At 62.5% G+C, this 21,756-nt stretch overlaps 1 protein-coding gene across 3 annotated transcripts; it reads left to right on the top strand.

The window, feature by feature from the left end:
• The first annotated feature begins 711 nt into the window (after window positions 1-711).
• Window positions 712-14,851, top strand: HDAC11 (histone deacetylase 11). Of its 3 annotated transcripts, none has more exons than XM_065933998.1 (10): window positions 712-840; window positions 1,796-1,944; window positions 4,463-4,563; window positions 8,670-8,786; window positions 10,354-10,396; window positions 10,635-10,711; window positions 11,601-11,663; window positions 11,967-12,063; window positions 12,919-13,097; window positions 13,301-14,851. In XM_065933998.1, coding segments are annotated over exons 1-10 (1,044 nt in total). In that variant the 5' UTR covers window positions 712-838; the 3' UTR covers window positions 13,517-14,851. The 3 variants fall into 3 exon arrangements, with proteins under 3 accessions (XP_065790070.1, XP_065790069.1, XP_065790068.1); XM_065933997.1 differs by lacking the exon at window positions 712-840 and adding an exon at window positions 1,107-1,229; XM_065933996.1 differs by lacking the exon at window positions 712-840 and having other exon boundaries at window positions 1,241-1,944.
• The last annotated feature ends 6,905 nt before the right edge of the window (window positions 14,852-21,756 follow it).

Below are 21,756 nucleotides of genomic sequence, written 5' to 3'. Positions count from 1 at the left end.
TGGGGCCTCCTCCCAGGGCGCAGCCCCAAGACACTCAGCTGTCGCCCAGCTAGTTCTGGCTTCCCGAGGTGGAGGAGGTGTGGATGTGCAGATAAACAGCTGTACCCTGAAGAGTGGATCACCAGTCTGGTTCTACTGATAAGGACACGGAGACGCAGAGAGGATGAAGGGCTGTGTGCGGAGCGCTTGTCTTAAGTCAGAGCTGTCGGACGAGGCTGGGCAGTGGGCGTGGGGGACCTCGAGGCAGAGAGGTCATGCATCGCATTGGGTCGGAAATGTCAAGGCCAGAACACCCGGCCCCGACCTCACCTCGCTAGTGGAAACACAGACCCTAGAGCGCAGACGCTCGCCCCGCTGGGGTTGGGGTCACACAGCCACTCCGCCTCCGAGTCCGCTCGGAAGCCGGGCGTCCCTAGCTCCCAGATCTCCCGGCCTTGGGACCGCGAAGACAGGCCGGGAGGCCGGGGGCGGGGCCTAACGTGACCCCGCCCCCAAGGCGGGGCGATTGCTGCCGGTTCCAGTTCTGCGCCGAGCGCCCTCCCCCTAAGGGGCGCGGCTTCCGATCAGGGAGAGATCTCACTGGATGTTTGCCTGCGGAAGGCGGGACGTGGAGCTTGAAGGGCGTTGGGGGCGTGGCCTCCGTCCGCGCCGCCGGAGAGCTCGGCGCGGGACTCCGACCCTCTGTGACGCAGGCCCCAGTGGGGGCGGGGCGGGGCCGAGCCTTCCGAGCTCCGCCCCCAGCGGAGGCGGCCGAGGCGGGGGCGTGTCCTGGGCGGGGCCGCGCTCCGCCCCGCCCGGTCGCGGAGCGGCGGCGGCGCAGGGAGGGCCCGGCCCCGGGATGTGAGTGCGGCGGGGGCGGGGGCGCGGGCGGGGCGCCGGCCAGGCCGCGGGGGTTCCCAGGGTCCCCGCGGGCGGACGCACCGGTGCGCGGGCTGCCGGGCGAGCCCGCCAGGTGCGGGCCCAGGTACGGCGGGCGCTCGGGCCGCTTGGCCCGGGTCAGCGCCCCGCGCGCCGCGGCCAGCCCTGCGCCACTCATCTGCGGCGCGCGGGGCGCTGGCCCGCGACGTGCGCGGCTTGGCGTCTGTCCTCGGGGCCCCCCAGCAGAGCGGAGGTCCCCGCGGTGGCAGGCCGGCTCTCTGTGCCCGGTGCGGCGGCTGCGGAGGTGTGATGGGGGTCAGCTGGCGCGGAGGGCCCGAGGTGACCCCATCCCTGGCTGCGGGTTGGCCGAGGTGACCCCATCCGTAGCCCCGGGTTGGGCCGCAGCCTGCGTGAGCCCCGAGCTGCTGCTTCTGGGAACTGTCCCCCTCGCTTGTCAGGGATAGGGCGCTTTCTGTGCTCAGTTGTCGAGTGCGTTATCTCAGTCCTCCCGACAGACAGCGGCACGTTTTGCAGCCGAGGAAAGCCAGGCCTAAGGCCACACGGCTGTTGGTTGTAATTGTTGTCCTGTGGAGGTGAGGTGCTGAGGCTTACAGCCAGACACACCTGGTCCACATCGGCTGCTCCACAGACCCGGGTGACCTTGGGGTGCCCCTGGTCCCCTCTCTGAACCACTGGTGGGATGGTGGTGCCTACACCCACCCGGGGCTGCTGCCAGGATTGGGCCGAATGGTTCAGGGAGCTCAGTAAGGAGCCACTATTTGAGTGTTGTTGCTGTGGCCCTTTTTCTGCCGCCGAGGGAGCTAGTGATGCTGGGTCAGGGCTGTGTGCTCGGTCCGAGCCTGCTGGCGCCAGGGTGCAGCTGCTCCCACACTGAGGCTGTTCCTGTCTGTGCGTGTCTGTCCCCGTGCCCACGAAGGCCACACCCAACGCAGCTGTACCAGCATGTGCCGGACTCACGCTGGCCCATCGTGTACTCGCCGCGTTACAACATAACCTTCCTGGGCCTGGAGAAGCTGCACCCCTTTGACGCAGGAAAATGGGGCAAAGTGATCAGCTTCCTGAAAGGTATGGAAGGCCCCACCGGGACCTGCATCTGCCCCCTGCAGCCCCCCTGCTGCCTTTCCCTCGCGCAAGCTTCAGACCCTCCCCACTCCAGTCCCAACCCTCAGACTGCCTTCCACCCGAGCTGTCACGAGGATCTTTCCAACACAGACCTCTGAGCTCCACCTGACCCCATAGCACCCCTTCACTGGCTCCCATTCCCTGGGGACCTAAGCTCTGTCTCTGCCCCTGGAGACCCAGTAGCAGGGAAGCTGGTTGCCATGGAGCCAGGGAAGCTGACGTTTGGAGGCATGCACTGTCCATACCCCACAAAGTCCAAGAATCCTGGAGCTGGACCACCTTTACTCCAACCCACTGATGAAAAATCTAGGAAACTGGGCCCAGAAAGGTCTGAACCTCAGAGCTCTGGCCTCATCCCATTTATGGCTCATGCCCTGAGTAGGGTGATGCTGTGGGGAGTGCACTGTTTCAACCGTGGTTTCTAATCCAGGGATGAAAATTCAACCATCACAGTAGACTGGTGAAAAAAAAAAGATATTCCAGTTTCCTATATTGGGGGTTCTTTAACTGAGGGAAGTAGGAAGGGTTACGTGAAGTGTTACCTGGAATAGGATAAAGCATTGAATATCTCTGCATCACACAATGTCTTTGATTACGCCCTGGGGGATGTTTCATTCTGGGGCTAGCCCACCTTTAACACCTAAGCCCATCTCCCTCTTTAACAAATCTAGAGCGAGCCTCCGGCCCTGCACCTTGCAGACAGGAGTCACATTGGAGATTACTGACACTGCTGCCTTTGCAGTTTTTGTTTTTGTTTGTTTTTAGTTTTGGTTACCTTCTGTATTTGGCAGGCGATATTGATTATCCACCTGCAATAGCGACCAGAGTGCTTATTCAAAGAAAAAGATTATGTAGAAAAGAGGACAAGTGTGCAGCCCTGGGAAGAGCTCTGGTGGGGGGGGCGGAGCCAGCTGGCCTCCCCCTGACTGTTCTCTCCTGGGGGTGGAAGGTCGCAGCTGTAACCAGTGGACCTCCAGGGAGTTCCCTCGCCTCCCTGAATGAGGTCCTTCCCTCTCTGCTTCCAGCGGGCCTGAGGCTCTCCGCAGATCGCCCCTCCCTGAGCTCGTGCATCACCCTGCGTTGCAACTGAAGGGTGCCTTGTCCCTACCACTCTGAGCTGACCATCTTCCCGACTTCACTTCTGTCTCTGATGAGGGTGTGGGTAGAGAGGAGGCAGGGCCACATGGTGAAGGGCCTTGGGTGCTGCCAGGAACAGGGCTGGTCCTTTGGGGGATGGCAATAGGGAGCCATGAAATGTTCCCGGCGGGGGGATACTTGCTCTCCATGTAGCTCTTTGTGGGAAATGTACAGAACCATGTGGTGTCTAGGGTCTTCCCAGGTGGCTCCGTGGTAAAGAATCTGCCTGCCAGTGCTGGAGACACGGGTTCGATCCCTGATCTGGGAAGATCCCCTGGAGGGGGAAATAGCAACCCACTCCAGTATTCTTGCCTGGGAAGTCCCGTGGACAGAGGAGCCTGGTGGGCCGTAGTCCGTGGGGTCATGGAGTCGGACATGACTTAGTGACTGAACAATAGCAAGCTGGTCTCTAGCAGGGTCGGTTTCTGAGAGTGACACATTAGCACAGGTCCCGTAGATTCTGACCTGTCCTTCAGTTTCCCTAGGACCAGGGCATCACGGATCCGTTCTCACCGTTCCCTAGACAGAGCACTTCCTCCCCTCTGTCTCATTTCTTCTGTTGCAGAAAGGAGGGAATTTTGTGTGGTGTGTGTGCGGGATGACGACACAGCGTGATGTTTCTCAAACACCAGTCGTTGGCAAACCACTCTTGGGACCTTGCCAGCAACTCATACCACCTGTTCCATTATTTACGTCAGAGGTTTTTATCGATCTAGCCTTCATTTTAAAAAACTTAAATAAGCCTGTTTTAAAAGGGAACATTATGTCATCTCAATGGAAAAAGCCAGTTTCACTTGCCGTAAATAGAAGGTCACGGTAAAAAAAATAAATGCATTGAAAGTAGCAGTGTATTCCAGCTCAGGCCGCTTACTGTTGTGACGGACGGTGAAAGTGATCACTGCTTGTGAGGGGGTTAGAAAACGGGGGAGGAGCAAGGATCAGGCAAGTGTTAAAAGAGAGGCCCCCACACACGACACCCCCGTGGCGTCACCCCAAGGTGGAGGAGATCTGTCAGGAGAGTTTTCTCACCTTGAGACGCAGCATTGATGACCCCCGTGCCTCCTGCCCCTGCACGTTGCCCAGCCACGCCTGAGCTCGCTCCCTGGCTCTCAGTGGCCTGGGGCACAGCAGGACCGCCGGGCCCAGCGTCCCATGCCCTGGCCCGAGGGCCTGGCGGCTCTCCACACCGGCCTGAGGGGTGGCCCGTTCCGAGACCACCCACGAGCCAGCAGGGGCCGCCTTCTCCTGGGGCCCTGTCTGAGCCCGCGGGAGGGGGCTGGGTGGAGGCCGGCAGGGGTACAGGGTGCTCGCTTTGTGGTTTCAGAGGAGAAGCTGCTGTCAGACAGCATGCTGGTGGAGGCACGGGAGGCCTCGGACGAGGACCTGCTGGTGGTGCACACGAGGCGCTATCTCAACGAGCTGAAGGTACGGGGCCTGGGGGCTGCCAGCCGGGGGAGGGGCCGCAGTCTCGAGGGGCTCCGCTCCTGCCCCTGTGCAGGGGGGGGGGGGCGTGAGTCTGCGGTCCCCATCGGGAGCCAGGGGCCCTAGGAGGGCGGGCACCAGGGATGCGCGTGGCTGCTCCTGGGGGTCGTGAGCCCCCACCCCTGGGAGTATGAGAGCACGGATGGCCCCTTGATGGGGGTCGAACCTGCGCCGGGGTTTGGGGCTTCTGCCTCAGTGACTCGCCATCTGGGCTCTGTGGACAGGCCTCCAGGACCCCTGCTGGGGTGATGGGTGGGGGACCCCAGCTCCTTGTCCTCCTCCAGCCACATCTGTTCCACCTTGGCCTGTATTGGGCTGAAGTTGAAGATTCTGTTTCGAGGGCTTCTCCTGCTAGAGACTTGTTGGAAACTGTTGCGCTGGAAGCTAGTTTTTGCGCCCCAGGGCCCAGCTGGGAACGTGCACCAGTGGTCAGGCGGGTGGTGGGTGGTATGGGGCGAACCCGAGCGCTGGCCCCGCCCAGGCGGTGGCTGCCACCCAGCTCCTCCGTGAGCCTGGCTTTCAAAGAGAAATCCAGATCAGTGGGGGACGGCTCCTGATTTCTTAATGTAGCGACTCATGGGAAGGTGTGTGAGTCCGGCCTGCAGGCTGCCTGTGCCGACCTCTTTCTAGAGGAGCCACACGGTGCTTCTGAGGGCGGAGGCGTTGTTGGGCCCCTTTGTCGGGGCGGAATGCAGGCGGGGCTGGGGGCGGCGTCAGAACACGGTGGGGCGAGGATGCCCCAGGTTCTCTGCCCCCGGGAGCGTGGGACCCTGACACGTACCGATGGGCTCCCAGCAGCACTCATCTTGGAGCCAGGGTGGACACCTGAGGTCACCAGGCCCCGCCCCCCCCCCAGGTGGACAAGCCTGCAAGAGGCCACACCTGCTCACGGTCACCCAGGAGGTCCCGCAGGCCCCCCGGGGACCCCAGACAGGCCACTGGGCTCCTGGTTACGCCTGCACACCAGCCCGAGCTGTGAGAATTCTAGATGGAGCCGTGGCAGCGTGCGCTCCTGAAAGATTACCAGGAAGATGGTGAAACCTGGCTCCTGGGAGAGCGAGCGGTGCGAGGCTCTGGCAGGAAGCCCAGCGCTTGGCTGCCCTGGTTTCCCGGGGCCGGGACGTGCGTGGTCACAGTCCACAGCCCAGGGGTGGGGCCAGGAGGACATGCCGGCCAGAGTCCAGAGGGTGAGGGTAGGGCCAGGGAGAGGCCAGGACATAGAGGGGCTGGGCTGGAGCCAGCGCCTGGAGAAAGCCGGGCAGAGGCTGGGCTCCAGGGCTTCTGTTTGGAGGTCGTTTCAGGGAACCATGTGCAGCTGACTGATACCTGGCCTTGGGCCCCCCAGCATCCCGAAGGCAGGTTTCTATGTGCTATTTGATAATATGAACAAGTATTCACAGGTAGAGTCTCAAGTAGAAAACTGACGTCAAGGGCAGGAGGAGAGTTCAGATGTGCCAACATAACTTAGAGGCCACAGCCGAGCTACATATCTGGAGCTCCCTAGTGGCCAGAGCAAGAGGAGAAACTTGATGATGTCCATATGACCTACTAAGGTGAAGAAGTATTCAGTCATGTAACACATCTATGTGGAATTCTGACTGTGTACTGGGTGCCAAAAAAAAAAAAAGAATAAGCAAGTTTTCCTTCTGCCATGGACTTGCATTTCCTGGTAGAAGACTGAAAATAAAGAAGTAACAGTACAAAAGCATTTCAGAGCACCAAGTGTGACAGAGGGAAAAGGAGGGTCACTCTACAGAGGTATGCTTATGGAGTCTGAGTAATCAAGGAGGGCCTCACAGAGGAGGTGAGGTGTGAGCTGAGACCAAAGAGTGGTGAGTAGGTGATACTTGTGGCATTTCAGAGGAAGACTGTTGTAGAGACTCCGGCCTGGAGGGGGAGGGGGCTCAGCCTCCCAAAGGGGAGAGTGGGAGAGGGGGCTGGGCTGGCATCTGGGGGAGGGCATTCTGAGCGAGCAGGAGGAGCAGGGGCAAAGGCCCTGAGGCAGGAGTGTCCCAGCAGCAGTGACACCGCTGGATTGGAGGGAATGGAAGGGAGATGGTAGGAGGTGGGGTCAGAAGGTGATGAGGGTCAGGACTGAGGGCCTGTGGTCACTGCGACTTTGCTCTGAGGGAGGTGGGAGCCCAGGAGCCTTTCAAGCAGGGGGGCATGAGCTGACCTAGGTTTCCAAAGCTTTCTTGGCAGCTGTGATGGGAATAGATGAGACCCGGCTATCAGGACGAAATCAGGAGCCCAAGAGGAAGCGGGTGGTTGCCGTGATCCTGGTGAGGGAGCCTGGACACTCGGACAAGGCTGGAAGCGACATGGCAGGACCCGGGGTTTGTTGTGAAGTTGGAACAATAGGACTTTCTTGTGCTCAGATTAGGTGTGGGGTCTGGAAGCCAAGGATGTCCTGGAAACTGTGGCCGGAGCCCCAGGGAGTCTGGGCGCAACTTGGGCCTCATTGCCGCCACCACAGTGCCCTGAGTCTGTGAGGGCAGAGACACAGACCCCCGTGCACAGATCACCTCCGGGAGTCCCCAGGAAATGGGACCCCCAGGGTTACAGGAGAGCGTCTCCACTTCTGCAAAACAAACCAACAAACCAAAAAGCAGAATTGGGATTTGGGTAGTGATTATGACTCTGTAGATGAATTAGGAGAGAACCGCCATCTTCCCAAGGTTAGGTCTCCCAGCCCACGGACACAGATGTCTTTCCCCTTATTCGGATCTTTAAGTTCTTTCAGCAGCATTTTGTAGTTTCCACTGTACAAGTCTTATACCTGTTTGGTTAATTTATTCTTTTTGATGTCATTGTAAATGAAATTGCTTTCTTAATTTCCCTTCGGGGGCGGCGGCTTCACCGTCTTTCCTTCTGTCCCCTGCTGGCTTGCTGGGAGTGGGAGGGAGGCAGCGGTCAATGTTTTCCTTTGGGGGCTGGTCGCTCCCTTCCAGGGAACGCTTCCCCGCTTCCCACATGCTGGGTTGCTGCTGGACTGGGGTTGGTGTGACAGACAGGTGGAGCCCCTGCCTTCCCATTTCTGGGTCTGCCTCCCCCACACACGTGCACACATATGCCCCCGCTCACTCACATGTGCATGCACGTGAACACACGTGCATATGCGCTTGCACACACACGCACGCGCGTACACACACACACACATACACACACACACACACACACACACACACACACACGTCTTGCAGCTGCCCAACCAGACCCTGTTCTCCCTCCCCCAGCAGAGCTGTCACATTGCAGGTCAGCACCTCCCCCCAGGCTGCTGTGTGTCCGTGAGGACAGGCCAGCTCCGTCTCGGCCTGGTGTCTCCCCAGGCTCTTGGGAAATATCCGCCAGGCGCCAGGGCCCTGCAGGGCTCTGCCTAGCGTTGGTGGAGAGCAGGGTCTGGATGGCGGGTGTTCCCAGCCAGGCAGGAGAGGTCCAGGGCCGGGGTGCATGGACACTTGCCCAGGGCCCGGGAGGTCGTAGGGAGGCTGTATCCTGACCTGGGTGCCCCAGGCCCTCCTGCCTCGGCAGCAGGGGACGGACGAGAGCATGCGGCCCCATTTGAAGGGACGGCTGACTCCTGGCGGGTTAAGGGGCCTGCTGCGCTGGGGGAGTCGTCCAGTCCCGACTCTGTCGATGACTCGCTGTGACCTTGTGAAGAAGCATCCTCCTTCCTTACCCTCTCTCCCTGCCCCCGCGGGGCCTTGCTGCCCCGGGTGCGGGCCAGGTGGGTTCTGGCTAGGCTCGGTGGTGACCGGTCATCCCCTGCAGTTCTCCTTCTGGACACAAGAGGGCAGCCGAGGGCTTTGGACCAGGAGGCCCTTGCGCTGACTTCACTTTGAGAACCCTGCGTGAGCATCTCTGTGCTGAGCCTGAAGTTCAGCCGTGGTGTGTGTGCCGGGGTGGGGGGGGGGGGGGCGGGCATTTCTCACCTGAGGAGCCGCACCTGCCCACGGCCCCCCAGGCACCCGAAGCTGGTCCAGAGGGAATCTCTGCCCATGGGCCCGCTGGGCAGAGGGAGGCCCAACAGCCTGCGTCTCTCCCCGCAGTGGTCCTTTGCCGTTGCCACCATCACAGAGATCCCGCCGGTCATCTTCCTGCCCAACTTCCTGGTGCAGAGGAAGGTGCTCAAGCCCCTGCGGACCCAGACAGGAGGAACCATAATGGTAGGTGGGGCGGGAGCCCCCAGCCCCGGCTCCTTGCCTCCCTGGGCCTTTGCCCACCTGGGGTCCTCCCTCCAGAATGCCTCGCCCGCTGAGTAGTTGAGCAAAATCGTAAATGTTCTTCAAGGCAGCAGCAGGAACTCTTTCTTCCCAAGCTTCTCCCATAGAAATCACTGCTCCTCCCCCAAGACCCCCGTTAGCGTTACCGTGTTTGCTGGTGTGTAAGAGCTGTCCTTGACCAGCCGCACCCCCCACCCAGAGTGTGTCCTAAAACTGTGGCTCTGAGCTTCTCACGTTTCAGATGAAACAAACCCCTGTGACCTCAGCAGTGGATGGCGCTCCCCCATCGGGGCGTGGCCGTCACCAACGCTCCAGGCAAAACCGGGCTTCACATCGTGTGTGTCAGCTCAGTTCAGTCGCTCAGTCGTGTCCGACTCTCTGCGACCCCGTGGACTGCAGCACGCCAGGCCTCCCTGTCCATCACCAACTCCCGGAGTTTACTCAAACTCACGTCCATTGAGTCAGCAATGCCATCCAACCATCGCATCCTCTGTCGTCCCCTTCTCCCGCCCTCAATCTTTCCCAGCATCAGGGGCTTTTCCAGTGAGTCAGCTCTTCGAATCAGTTGGCCAAAGTATCAGAGTTTCAGCTTCAGCATCAGTTCTTCCAATGAAAATTAGCCACAGACAGTGAGGAAAAGAAGTGGAAATGATTGAAATGTACAGTGATCTAACCCAGACCTGGATCAACACTGGCTGACCCCTTAGAGTTTTCTTCTTAGCTTTGCAAATTTGTGCACTTTTAAAGTTTATTAGAATATTCCTGCTCACCCCAGAATGATGAGTTCCTACAAGATTTCAGGACTAAAGCAACAGTATTTTTTTTTTAAACATTTATTTTTATTTATTTGACTGCATAGAGTCTTAGTTGTGGCATGTGGGATCTAGTTCCCTAACCAGGGATCAAACCCAGCCCCCCTGTATCAGGAGCACAGAGTCTTAGCCACTAGACCACAAGGGAATTCCCAAGCAACAGTATTTCCATGAGCAAAATTTTGTCTGTTTCCCATGGAAAGCCACGTGAGAATCCTTGCCAGCTCAGGCACAAGCCTGAGAGCGGAGCTTCGGTTCCCTCCAGCTCCCCCCCACAGTTACACAGGAGTTTACAGTTCGCAGGTGGCTCAGTGTAAAGAATCCGCCTGTCAATGCAGGAGCCACAGGAGATGAGGGTTCGATCCCTGGGGTCGGGAAGATCCCCTGGAGGAGGGAATGGCAACCCACTCCAGTATTCGTGCCTGGGAAGTCCTGTGGACAGAGGAGCCTGGTGGGCTACAGTCCACAGGGTCACAGAGTCGGGCGCAACTGAGCATGCACACACTGCACTGCACGCCTCATCAGCCAGCCAGTCGGGGGTTTGCCGGGTGGGGGGGTGGTGCCCCCTGTACCCCACCTCACAGCGCATCCCCACCTGGGAGCTGGCTGCAAACGGTGTTCACGGGGCCGTGAGTCAGCGAATGAGCGGGTGAAGGGATTGGGTGCCTGCCTGCCTCACACTGTGCTTGTTCTCCGAGGCGGGGAAGCTGGCGGTGGACCGCGGCTGGGCCATCAACGTAGGTGAGTGCCCCGGGGCTGGGCCTGGGGCCTGGGGGCGGCAGCTCGGGTGCCCGGACGGCAGAGCTGCCCCCCAACCCAGGGGCCCAGGGACCCAGGGGCGGTGACCTGCCCCGGGAGCGTCCGTTTGCCTGGCCAGCCTGGAGGCCCAGAGCCGTCCCTGAGAGGATGGAGGGTGCCCCCGGGTGCCCCCGGGGCGTGCCCTTGCCTGGCCCTGCCCACTCCACGACTGTCCTCGCAGGCGGCGGCTTCCACCACTGCTCCAGCGACCGGGGCGGGGGCTTCTGCGCCTACGCGGACATCACACTTGCCATCAAGGTGCGTCCAAGTGCACATGGCAGGCAGGGTGGGGGGCGATGGCCTCCAAGAGCCTCCCTGGAATCCCCCCCAGTCTGGTGTTCTCACCCCGCGTTGTCGCGGAGGGAGTCGAGGTCCGGAATGGGAGAGAGCTCACCTGGGTCCCTCCGCTGGGCTGAGACTCAAACGTAGACGTGACACCTGCTCTTCTGTGTTGCCTGTGACGGTCCAGAGGTGACAGCCTTCTCCAGGGGCCGGGGACGCCGCTAGATTATTGATAGGAGACGGGGCTTTGCTCCAGGAGAGTGGGGAGGAGGCAGGAATCATGATCTTGATGGTGGCGACAGCGGCGGGCATTTGCTGAGGGCCCAACCCTGTCTGTGGGCCTCACCCCTTCACCCTCAGGGAACGGGGCCGGGGAGGGTGAGGGCACAGCCCGAAGGGGCAGCGCTGGCCGTGGCCTCTGCAGCTGTCAGAAGCCAACGCTCCACCAGCACCCGCGTCTGGGCTCAGGCTGGGAGTCCGCGTGGTCCCTGCGGCTCCTGTCCGCACACAGCTTGGGAAGGGATGGGGAGGAGGGGCAGCAGACCCTGGCCGTTTGGAGAGGGAGATGCCAGGAGACCTGGTGGGAGGGGAGGGCAGGGGAAGGAAGGGCTTCCCTGAGGAGGCAGGTTTAGGGCCAGGCCCTGTAAGAAGGCAGAGATGGCAAGACGGAGCTCCGGGTGCAGCCGGGAGGGGGTCCCCGCGCAGAGACACACAGGCTCCTCTGAGCCACATGGACCTGGCGGCCTGGGGTCTCCCAGAAGCACGGAGGTGCTCCCAGCGCACCCATCACCTCCCGGGGCCCCTGGGGGGCTGCGCCCTCTGGCCCTGGGGGGTCATCGCCTCTCCCCTCTCCTGCCCTGGCCAGTTCCTGTTTGACCGAGTGGAGGGCATCTCCAAAGCCACCATCGTGGACCTCGACGCCCATCAGGTGAGTGCCCGGCAGGGCTGGGCCCCCCTTCCCAGGCGGCCTCTGACACATGGCCCCATATGGTGGGGTTCCCCGCCCCCAGGAGCACCGCTGAGCCCCAGGCTGGGCCCCCCCTCCCCAGGCGGCCTCTGACACATGGCCCCACGTGGTGGGGTTCCCCGCCCCCAGGAGCACCACTGAGCCCCAGGCTGGGCCCCCACCCCACCCTGCCCAGGCACAGGGGTGTTCCCTGGGGAGTGCTGGGGGGTCTGGCCTGGCCCCAGGCACTGGCCTGCCATGAGCGGCTTCTGTGTGCCCCCCCAGGGCAACGGGCACGAGCGTGACTTCATGGGCGACAAGCGCGTGTACATCATGGACGTGTACAACCGCCACATCTACCCCGGGGACCGCTTCGCCAAGCGTGAGTGCCCCCACCCCAGCACGCCCCGCTGGACCGGGCTCTGTCTGCGGGGCTTCTCCCGTGTGCCGGGCCCTGCAGACATCACTTCACTTCTTGATCCTCAGCGTCCCAGGGAGGGGGAGGCTGTCCCCACTTCACAGGCAAGGAGACAGACTAAAGGGGTTGCTTGACCCACCGAAGACCACGTAACCACCCCCACCCCAATAAACACACCGTGAATCCCACCACTGGGGCGACCACCTGGGGAATAAAGTAGGATTTTCTCCTCGCTGGGCAGCTCTCTGGTCAAAAACAGGGAAGGAGAAAAAAGAAACAGAAAAATATAGAAGTAGAAAATGCAAGATAAGATGGCAGAAATCAGTTCAAACATGAGAGTTGTTAAGTAAATGCAAGCGGGTTAAACTCATCAATTAAAAGGCAGAGACTCTTGGATGAAGCTTTGAAGACGGGGACCCGCCCACCTTGTGGGGAGGGGACGTTTATGCAGGAAGTGCCTGCGGGTCTGCTGTGGGTGACTCAGCCACTCTGTGGCCCCAGGGACCTGCTTCTGAACTGAATCTCGAGTGGACCGGATTCGGACCTGAGGGCACACGGGGTATCTGTGTCTCCGGGTGAGTGCTCACGGAGGCAGTGAGCTCAGGCACCCAGCGAGGGGCCCTGACTCCCCAGGGCAGTGTTTCATCCGTGACCCCTCCGCCGCCCACTGTCCTTTGGGCCCCTTGCAGCTCTCACGCTCTTTTACCTTAGTTTTGGGCGGCTGAGCGGCTGAGCAGTGCTAGACTCAGGTGGGAGACAACCACCCCAACCCCGTTTCCCGTCTGCACTTTGGGGCATCGCTGTCTCCCCCCTCCCCAGAGGCCATCAGGCGGAAGGTGGAGCTGGACTGGGGCACGGAGGACGATGAGTACCTTCAGAAGGTGGAGAGGAACCTGGAGAAGGCGCTCCAGGAGCACCGCCCCGATGTGGTGGTGTACAACGCAGGCACGGACATCCTCGAGGGGGACCGCCTCGGGGGGCTGGCCATCAGCCCGCAGGTGCGTCCTGACCCTGGGGCGGGGGCGGGCTCTGCTCTGGGGACTCGGCAGTGACCGGGGAACGTGGCGGCGTGGGCATTCCTCCTGAGGCCAGAGGGACTGGGCAGCAGCAGCGTGGAGCAGGGTTCGACCCACAGCAGGACCTCCGCCGCCCTGAGGGTCTGGGCCTGCCTGAGCCCGCCTTCCCCGTCCCCCCACCCCAGGGTGTCGTGAAGCGGGACGAGCTGGTGTTCCGGATGGTCCGTGGCCGCCAGCTGCCCATCCTCATGGTGACCTCGGGCGGCTACCAGAAGCGCACGGCCCGCATCATCGCCGACTCCATCCTTAATCTGTACAGCCTGGGGCTCATCGGGCCCGAGTCCGCCAGTGTCTCGGCTCAGAACTCAGACTCGCCTCTGCTGCCCCCCGAGGTGCCCTGACCACGCCGCCCTCTCGGTGGCTGCCCGCCTGCTGCCCGTCCGCCCACCCACCGGCCCCCCAGCACGTCACCTCCTCCAGCCGAGGGGCAGGGGCGCCTCGCGCAGCTCCGCTCGCCCCCCGCCCCCCGGGTGTCGGGGGCTCCGGGCCCCTCTGTGAACGGGGCAGAAGGCAGGGCCCAAGTCCTGGCAGGACCCACAGGGGCACGGCCTGAGCAGACCCTGGCGAGGTGGCGGTTCTCCCAGGAGGGAGGAGGCAGGTGAGGCTCCGGGTGCAGGGGGTGCCCCCCACGGTGGGGTGCTCTAGTTTTCAACACAGCACGGCCGTTTCAGACTGAGGAGGCTTGCAGGACCTCCCTCCTGCCTCTTCTCCGCCCTCTCCCCCTCCCGCCAGGGTTGGGACGTCCAAGGGGCTCAGCCGGTCTCCCAGGCAGCAGGGAGGGGCCCGGGTCCTGGATGTGGGGTCACGGGGAAGGGCGTGCAGGCGCAGGTGGGCTTTCCATCTGGCTTCTCCATCAATAAAGGAAGGGCTGGACCCGCTGTCCCTGCGCCCCTCCCCGCTCGTGGAGAGGGGGAGCCTGTTCCACCAACATCTTGCTTGTCCAGAGGGAAGGGCAGGCTCGGGGTGGGGGGCAGGGGACGAGCTCTGGGCTCAAGGACAGGACAGGCCTGAGCTCGGGAGGCCAGAGGAAAGCGAGGCCCAGGAGACCGTGAAAGAGCAGGTGGCCCAGCGGGGTCCCGCAGGCCCCGAGGCCCAGGTGGGGACGCGGTGCTGGCGACGCCAGGCTGGGGTTGCTGGGGGCGAGCGGAGGGTCTCCATCCTGGCCTGCAGTTGGTAGGGGCTGGTGCTGGGGCGGGGCCCAGGTCGGGCTGCAGCCTCCACCGGCCTGCCCTGCGCCTGGGGTCCCAGGTGGGCCCTGACCCTGTCCCCAGCTCTGCTCTGAAGGGGATGCTCAGGACCCCCCGGGAAGCCGGGGGTGGGCGAGGCATCCAGCGCTCCACGGCCTGGGTGTGTTCTCAGTGATCAGAGTGGGGGGAGGGAAGGTGGGCCGTCCCTGATCACCCCGCTCTGGGACTCTGCTCCTCACCACTTGGGGTGCCCTGAATTCTCCCTCCTCCTCCCTCACACTCCCTCTGCTCTGGGGGCAGGGCGGGTCCCAAGATGACCGAGTGTCACAAACACTTGGACGCCCCACTGCCCCGCCCCGGCCCCCGGGCCCTGCACCTGACACCCCTTCTCCTCCAACACGGGCCTGCGACCCCAGGGGGCAGGCAGCGACAGACTTGTGTCCACGGAGCCTCTGTTCCAGAGAACCATAAAGGCCCTTCCCGATGCAACCCGGCTGCCGTGTGTTCTTCAGAGGAGGAGTCCGTCCCTCCTAAGATCAGAGGAAATAAAGGCTGAAAGTTCACACAGCAAGGGGCCCGGGGCAGCGGCCTGGCGAATGCTAGCATTTTATTCTGTCCTCAGCATCCTCTGGAGAAGGAAGGTTGCTGTGCTCACTCTACAGATGAGGCAACTGAGGCCCAGCGAGTTTGCCCCAGGCTGCGCATCTAGTTTGTGGTGGAGCCAGGCTTGACCCCAGCCCTGCCAGATCCCACAGCATGTTCTCAGCTGCCTCTGATTTAGCAGGGGTGAGCAGGGCTGCTCTCCAGACAGAGGGATTTCAGGGGCGGCGGAGGGTGGGGATGGGAAGGTGCCAGGCAGGGAGCGTATGTGGGGATGGGCTGAGGGGGCAAAGGGGTTGGGGCAGGTGGGGAGCGGGACCTTGTCCTCAGCCTGGCAGAGCGGCCAGGGCGCCCCCCGCGTCAGGGGCACAGCCTGGGCGGGCAGTGGGTGGCCCCTCGAGGGTCAGTGCTGGGGCAAGAACAAGAGCTGGAGACCTCGGGGTGGTGGGTGGGTCCCGGCGTGGCCTGTGCTGGGTGTGAGGAGGATGCAGGCTGGCAAGGCCGTCATCTCTGTTTACAGGTGTAGATGCGGAGGCGTGCGGTTGGGGGTTGGGGGGTTACTTGCTCAGAGCGCAGACTGGGAGCTGGAGGGGCAGGATTCCCACCAGGGCCTTGGCTCCGGAATCTGCAAGTCTTTCCTCCTCTGTGAGATGGGCCTCGAAGGACGCGGTACTCACCCGGAGGGTGGGCCCAGGACTGAACACCTGGGGGATGTTCGGGACCGTCCGTAGCCACGGTGGTGACTCTGCTCCAGGGCAGGGAGGAGAGTCCGGGCTGGTTCCCGTGAGGTGTTTGGGGTCCGTTCTTAGGATGTGGGCTCTTTGCAAATGATCCCCCAAGTTACGAAACCCCAAGGGGAACGTGCCAAGCCCCAGCCAACTGGATGGGCCAGAATGGGGCCAGGCTGGGAGGTCTGGGGTCAAACGCGTGCTCGGAGGAGAACCTGGGGTCCTGGCAAGCTTGGAAAAGCTCCTGCAAAAAGGAGCCCACGTGGGCGAGCGTGATGCCCGGTGGTGGTGGGAATTTCTGCAGCAGGCGGCTCCAGAGTGTCCTGAAGATCTGACCTAAGAGGACCCCTTGCCCCTACCACGCCCCATGCTGGGGAGTGGGCAGGCCCCCGGGCCCCACGCCCACCACGCAGGGAGCCCCCCGGGGCCTTCGGAGCCTCCGTCCTCAGCCCTCCTGGCGGCTTGTGTCCTGAACTTGCGAGGCTGGGCGGGCTGTCCAGGGTGACGCTGGAGCCAGCTCAGAGCCAAGCCCCACGGAGCTGCCGCGTGATCGCGTGCCCCCGTCGTCCCCGAGACCTCAGCGCCGGCCCGGCTGGAGGCCTGTGAGTCCTGGGAGGTCCTCGAGAGAGAGTTCAGAGCCCCGATCTCGGCTAGGGGCGGGTGCGGGCTCTCGGGCAGCACTGCCCGCACAGGGCACCACGCCTGAGGCTGGAGGGGGCAGAGGCAGGAAGGGACGTGCCCAGCCTGCCGCCACAGGCGGGGGCACTGGTAGGGCCCCTCAGCTTCGCGGGACTCCGGGCAGAACTGAAGGAGACCTGATGCCTCCCCGGCTCCTCCAGGGCCGCCTGCCGTCGAGCTGGTTTCATTTAGCCCAGCCAGCCCCGGCTGGGGACGCCCTGCCCCGAGCCCAGGGCCACCGCGGGGAGGCTGGGTGCCATCTCGGGAGCGGTGCCTTCCCGGGACCGTCAGCCAGGCTGCAGGGGGGCAGCGGTTAAGCCGTGAGCGCCCGCCCCTCACTGGCCAGGCCCCGAGTCCCAGCCCTCCGCCCCTGGCTAGCTAGGGGCTTTTACCTCTCTGCCTCAGTGTACGCATCTGCAAAGTGGGAATGATACTCCACATGGGGGTGGTTGTCACAAAAACTCAAACAGCCAGTATTTGTCGAGCGCTTACAGCGGTATCGAGCCTGGACCAGACACTCCATACTACTTACCCATCAGCAGCTGCGTCACCACCTTACGGACGACGGGGTCGAGACTCGGAGTGGTCAAGTGACTTGCCCAAGGTCACACAGGCAACGGAAAAGCCAGGGAACGGACCCGAGGCCGCCTGACTCTGGAATGAGCCCCCCTCCCCCCCCGCAACCAGACCGTCTGGCAAAGGCTTGGAATGACCAGGGCGCAGGAGGGGCAGAGCTGTTCTTTGTGGAGGGCCCGCTGGGACACCAGCTCAGGGCTGGTGGTCAGCCTGGAAACTGACGCCCGGGGGGGCTGTTAAGGAGCCTGGTGGCCAGCTGGGGACCAGAGCCCGGCCTCCTGGCTTCCGCCCACGGCAGCTTTCCGATGGGGAGCCGGAGGGTCCTGAGTCTTGCCCTGGCCACCCCCCTGGGCATTTCTCTCCACACACCTGTCGCCACCAGGGTCCAGGCACGCTGTCAGGGCACGAGGGAGCCCTGAGCTCTGCCGGCAGGGGCACGGTCTCTGGAGGAAGGACGTGGGCTTTGTGGCTGGCCAGCCTCGGTCTGAACCTGCTTCACCACTGGCCTCGGAGGGACCCTGGGCAGATGCGTCCCCGCCCGCAGGCTGGCCCTCCCTCTGCAGAGGCCCGTGTGAGGGAACGGAAGTGGCCTGGCCTATGCGCTCCGGTCACTTGAGGGCGGACTTGGGGTCCAGCGGGAGAGTGTGGGCTGCCCTCCTGGCCTGCTCCCCAGCCTCTTGCTGCACAGACGGGAAGTGGACACCTAGAGAGACGGGGCCTCGCTGCACGTGGGAGATGACTCATCGGGAGGTGGTGGACACGGTGGCTGGAACTGGACTTTTTTGCCAGCTCTGCGGCCTTGAGTAAGGCCGTCGCCATGCTGAGCCCCGATCTCCTCCCCCAGACGATGCCCTGGTGTCGGCACGTTCTCAGTTAGCATTGGCATCCTTCAGGAAGGCACCAGGCGGGATGTTCTCGGGGCCGGGGCATCCGAGATCGTCTCGTGGCCTCCGTGCAGCTTCTGGGTTTACGACGCGGGGCGTGCACAGGCGTGTGTTCACTGGCTTCATTCTCAGCAAACTGTGTCCATGGAGGAGGACACGGGTGCAGAGAGGGTGGGTCTCCGGACACGCCCCCCGCGCCCCCAGAGCCTGCACCCCGTGTGCTGAAGTGCCCACCCTTGGGTGCCCCGTGCCCATGACCTCCCCTCCCAGGTGGGGTGCTAGCGAGGGGGCCTCGGGCATCCAGCTCCGTGGCTCAGGGGCGTCCCACCCCTTTCTGAGATTCCCGTTGGGTGCCCTGACCTTGGAGCTCTGGGGAGGACTCACACATGAGGGTGCTCCCGAGGGGCCAGGAGGAGGGGGCGGTGGCCCGACCCGAGACCCCTTCCCTGCTGGGACCCCGAGCCGGGCGCTCACAGCCCGCCGGTCATCGCGGTAACCGATACCCGGGCGGCCAGACGGAGTTATGGTGTGCGGCTGGGAGGCTATTTTGTCTAATACGCCGAGAGGCCTTTGGAAATTCCTGGAGCCCATCTGGTCCTAGTTACTCCACAATATTGCTGTCTCTTCAGCTCGCAGACAAGGGAACACTTTTATTTCTCCTCTCGGAGCTCAGGAATGTGCCGAAAACACAGGCCGGCGGACGCCCATCTGGTTCCCGAGGTCTTCAGTCACGTGAGGACCCGCCGTCGTTTCAAAGGCTGTGGCTCCTGCCCCAGGAATCCCGCGATGCTGCGGGGGGTGAGGCCTGGGACGGGGTGCCGGCTGTGTGATGTGTTCCTGGACCCCAGGCTCTCATCTGCGCGGCTGAGACGGGCGTGCCTAGTGGAAGGACTGGGGGGCACGCTAGCCTGGCACGTGGTGGGCATCTACCAGTGCCGGCTTCCCCAAGAGCTCCTCGAAGCTGAGACAGGTCCTTGACCAATCCGAGCGCCGGTAGCCTCTGTCCAGTGGAAGCTTCAACTCTGACGGATAAGTCATTCTTGACAGTCCGGCCTGCCCACAGCCAATCCCAGAACCAGAAGGCAAGCAAATAGAGAGGGTCCCCGCCTAACCCATCCCTCTGGAGTCCAGGCCAGACCACTCCTGCTCTCTTGCCTGGGCTGGAGCCTGACTCTTGATTCCCGGAGAGCTGGTCCCTGGGGGTCCCTTGGGGCTCCCGCTGCCGCCGCACCCGGAACCTGGTGAGGCTGTGCAGTGCCCCGCTCACACACCCCTGCCTGGCCCAGCTCCCTCTTGGCTGCGGCCCCCGACGAGTGTTTAGAGTGGCTGGCACCCTCCTCCCCTTCCTAGAGGAGCTCCCACCCCTCCAGCCCGGGCTGTAACAGTCACGGTCCCCTGCCCGCCCCCCGACCTAGCCCCGCTGTCCCGAGATTACAGCGTGATCCAAGGGCAGATCCTCCTAGAGGGTGCACCTCTCCACCCCTCCACTTGGACGTGCCCACGGACTTGCTTCATGAACCGTGAGCTCAGTGCCTTGCGTGTCTCCCTGGGGACGCTTTCCCAGCCAGTGGGCGACGCTCTGAGTGCCTCCCTCTTGCTGCAGCGATGGCAGGAACATATTTTGAGCTGTGGCATCTGTCAGTCTGGGTCCCCGAAAGCCCCAGGTGAGCACAGCCTCCCGGGCAGACGGGTGGGTGTTCAGAGTGAGGGAGAAATAAATCACTGCTGAGGTTTTACATGGCGTGTTGCCTGGCACGACCTTGCCCATCCTGACACCCATCCCCTGCCTCTGACCACGGAGAAGGTTCAGTGATGCAGTGTGACTCAGGCTGGACCAGAGTCCTTGCCTAGACTTTTATATCTGGGGGCAGGAGGGGAAGGGAATTTGTCTCACAAGTCACAGAGCAGCCTGATTTCAACCACAAGAATAAAGCCTGTCTAAAGTCCTAGAGAATGACATGGAGGGAGAAAAGGATAAAATATGATGGAGACGAGGAAGCCTGGTGGCATCGAGATGGGTCGTCATGGACAGCTGTGTAAGTTGCGCACTGCACAGCTGTGTGTGATGTGTGCTGTTCACGGGGGCGTCAGGGTAGATGTATTTGCCAGGATACTTTTCCAGCAGGTGGCGGTAAAGCATCTCAAGGAAGTGGAGTCTTGCTGCACTCGGCACAAAACTTCATCCAGGCTGGCAGCCTTGCGGTGTCAGATCCCCGAGTTCCATCCTAGAGCCCCCAGAGCGTCCAGAGCTCAAGGAGTTCTCGACGGCGCTTGTTCCCGCCATGAATTCCTCTTGTTGTTAAGCCCTGCTCACAGCAGAGTCATCGATGGTCCATTCACTGGCAAGAGGCATCAAGCTTGTCAGTCGCTTTCCAAGCAGAGCCTGGGTGCTTCTAGAAGTGACTCAGCAATGACAGGAGAGGAGACAGAATAACCACTAAAGGCAAACACAAGAGGAGCAACAGCCAAGCCGCAGTTTGGGGCCCTTTGTGTAGGCGCGAGTAGCCCTCGCTGCTTCCATCGGCACCAGGTGCGCTGCTGTGGTGTAGCCTGGACTCGACTGGCTGGCCTGGTCGCTTTTCTGCAGGGTCACAGAGGAGATGCTGCGTGGGCTTCACTTCCTTTTGAGCAGTTAAGTATAACTGTGCTGTTGCTTAAAAAGGACAGACCAAAATTATCTGCAGAGGGTGTATGTGTGTGTGGCTTGAGCTAGGTAAACAATGTATCATTGTAAAAGGATGCTGTTGGCCGAGGTCCAGCCCCCCAGCTGTCCCCAGCACAGGAGGGGGATGCCCGCTGGCCAGGGCCCTAACCCCACTCTGCCCGGCTCATGAGGACTCCCTCCTAGGACTCGAAATGCGGGGAGTTTCAGGGAAAGGTTTAGGAGAGACAGTGGGTCTTCCCTGATAGCTCAGCGGGTGAAGAATCCATCTGCCATGCAGGAGACACAGGAGATACGGGTTCCATCACGGGGTCGGGAAGATCCCTGGAGGAGGAAATGGCAACCCACTCCAGTATTCTGGCCTGAAAAATCCCATGAACGGAGGAGCCTGGCGGGTTACCGGCCAGCAGTTCGCAGACTCGGACATGACTGAGCAACTGAGAACGCAAGCTTGTGGGCTGACGTCGCACCTTCAGGGCGCCCGGGGGGTGGTCTTGGCGTTGCCTTTCCTGGCGAGATGACTCCAGACAAGCCCCTGCCCCTGCCCATTCGGAGCTGCGGCGGCGGGGAGTGGGAAAGCTGACACCCACCTGCGGGGTCCTCGGGAGTGTCCGGTGGGGGTGTGAGGGGCCCAGCATGTGGGGGGTGCTCAGCACACTGCGGGGCCCAGGGCGTGGCTAGCGGGCGCAGGGCCCAGGGCCCCTGACTTGGGTCCCCGCGTGCCCGTGGCAAGTCGCTTCACCTCTGGGAGCCTGGGTTTCCTCGTCCGTCAAGTGGTGGCTTCCCAGGGTGCAAGGAACAACCAGGCCCTTTCTGCTTCCCTGCCGGGCAGCAAGGGGGTGGGGATGGGGGAGTCTGCGTCCCCTGCATCAGCCCCAGAACAGGGCCTGCGGGCAGGCAGTGGGTCCTCCGGAAGCACCGCATTTGTGTTCTGGTCTGCGCCCCTGGGCTGCAGGAGATGGGCTGGGAGCGGTCTTTGCCAGGCCAGCCTAGAGACCCCCTCCCCACCCCACATCTGGGAGGGGGCCCCCTGACCCCCCAAATCCTGAGAAATTGCCCCGTCCCCCACCCCCTGGCTAGGCCCTCCCCAGGGCTCCCCGGCAGGCTGCTTGGCACCTCTGGTGCAGGGAGGGGGAGCCCTGGGCCCCGCCAGCAGCCCCGGGCCCCGCCATCAGCCCCGGGCCAACACCACAATTGTTTTTCCACCTGGAGCTTCCAAGGGGCGGCTGGCAGCCAAGCCGGGGGGCTCGGGTGAGCCGCCAGCGG

This window comes from Muntiacus reevesi, chromosome 4 (genome assembly GCF_963930625.1).
Source record: "Muntiacus reevesi chromosome 4, mMunRee1.1, whole genome shotgun sequence".
NCBI classification, from domain to species: Eukaryota; Metazoa; Chordata; class Mammalia; order Artiodactyla; family Cervidae; genus Muntiacus; species Muntiacus reevesi.
This window is presented reverse-complemented; position numbering and strand designations above follow the sequence as displayed.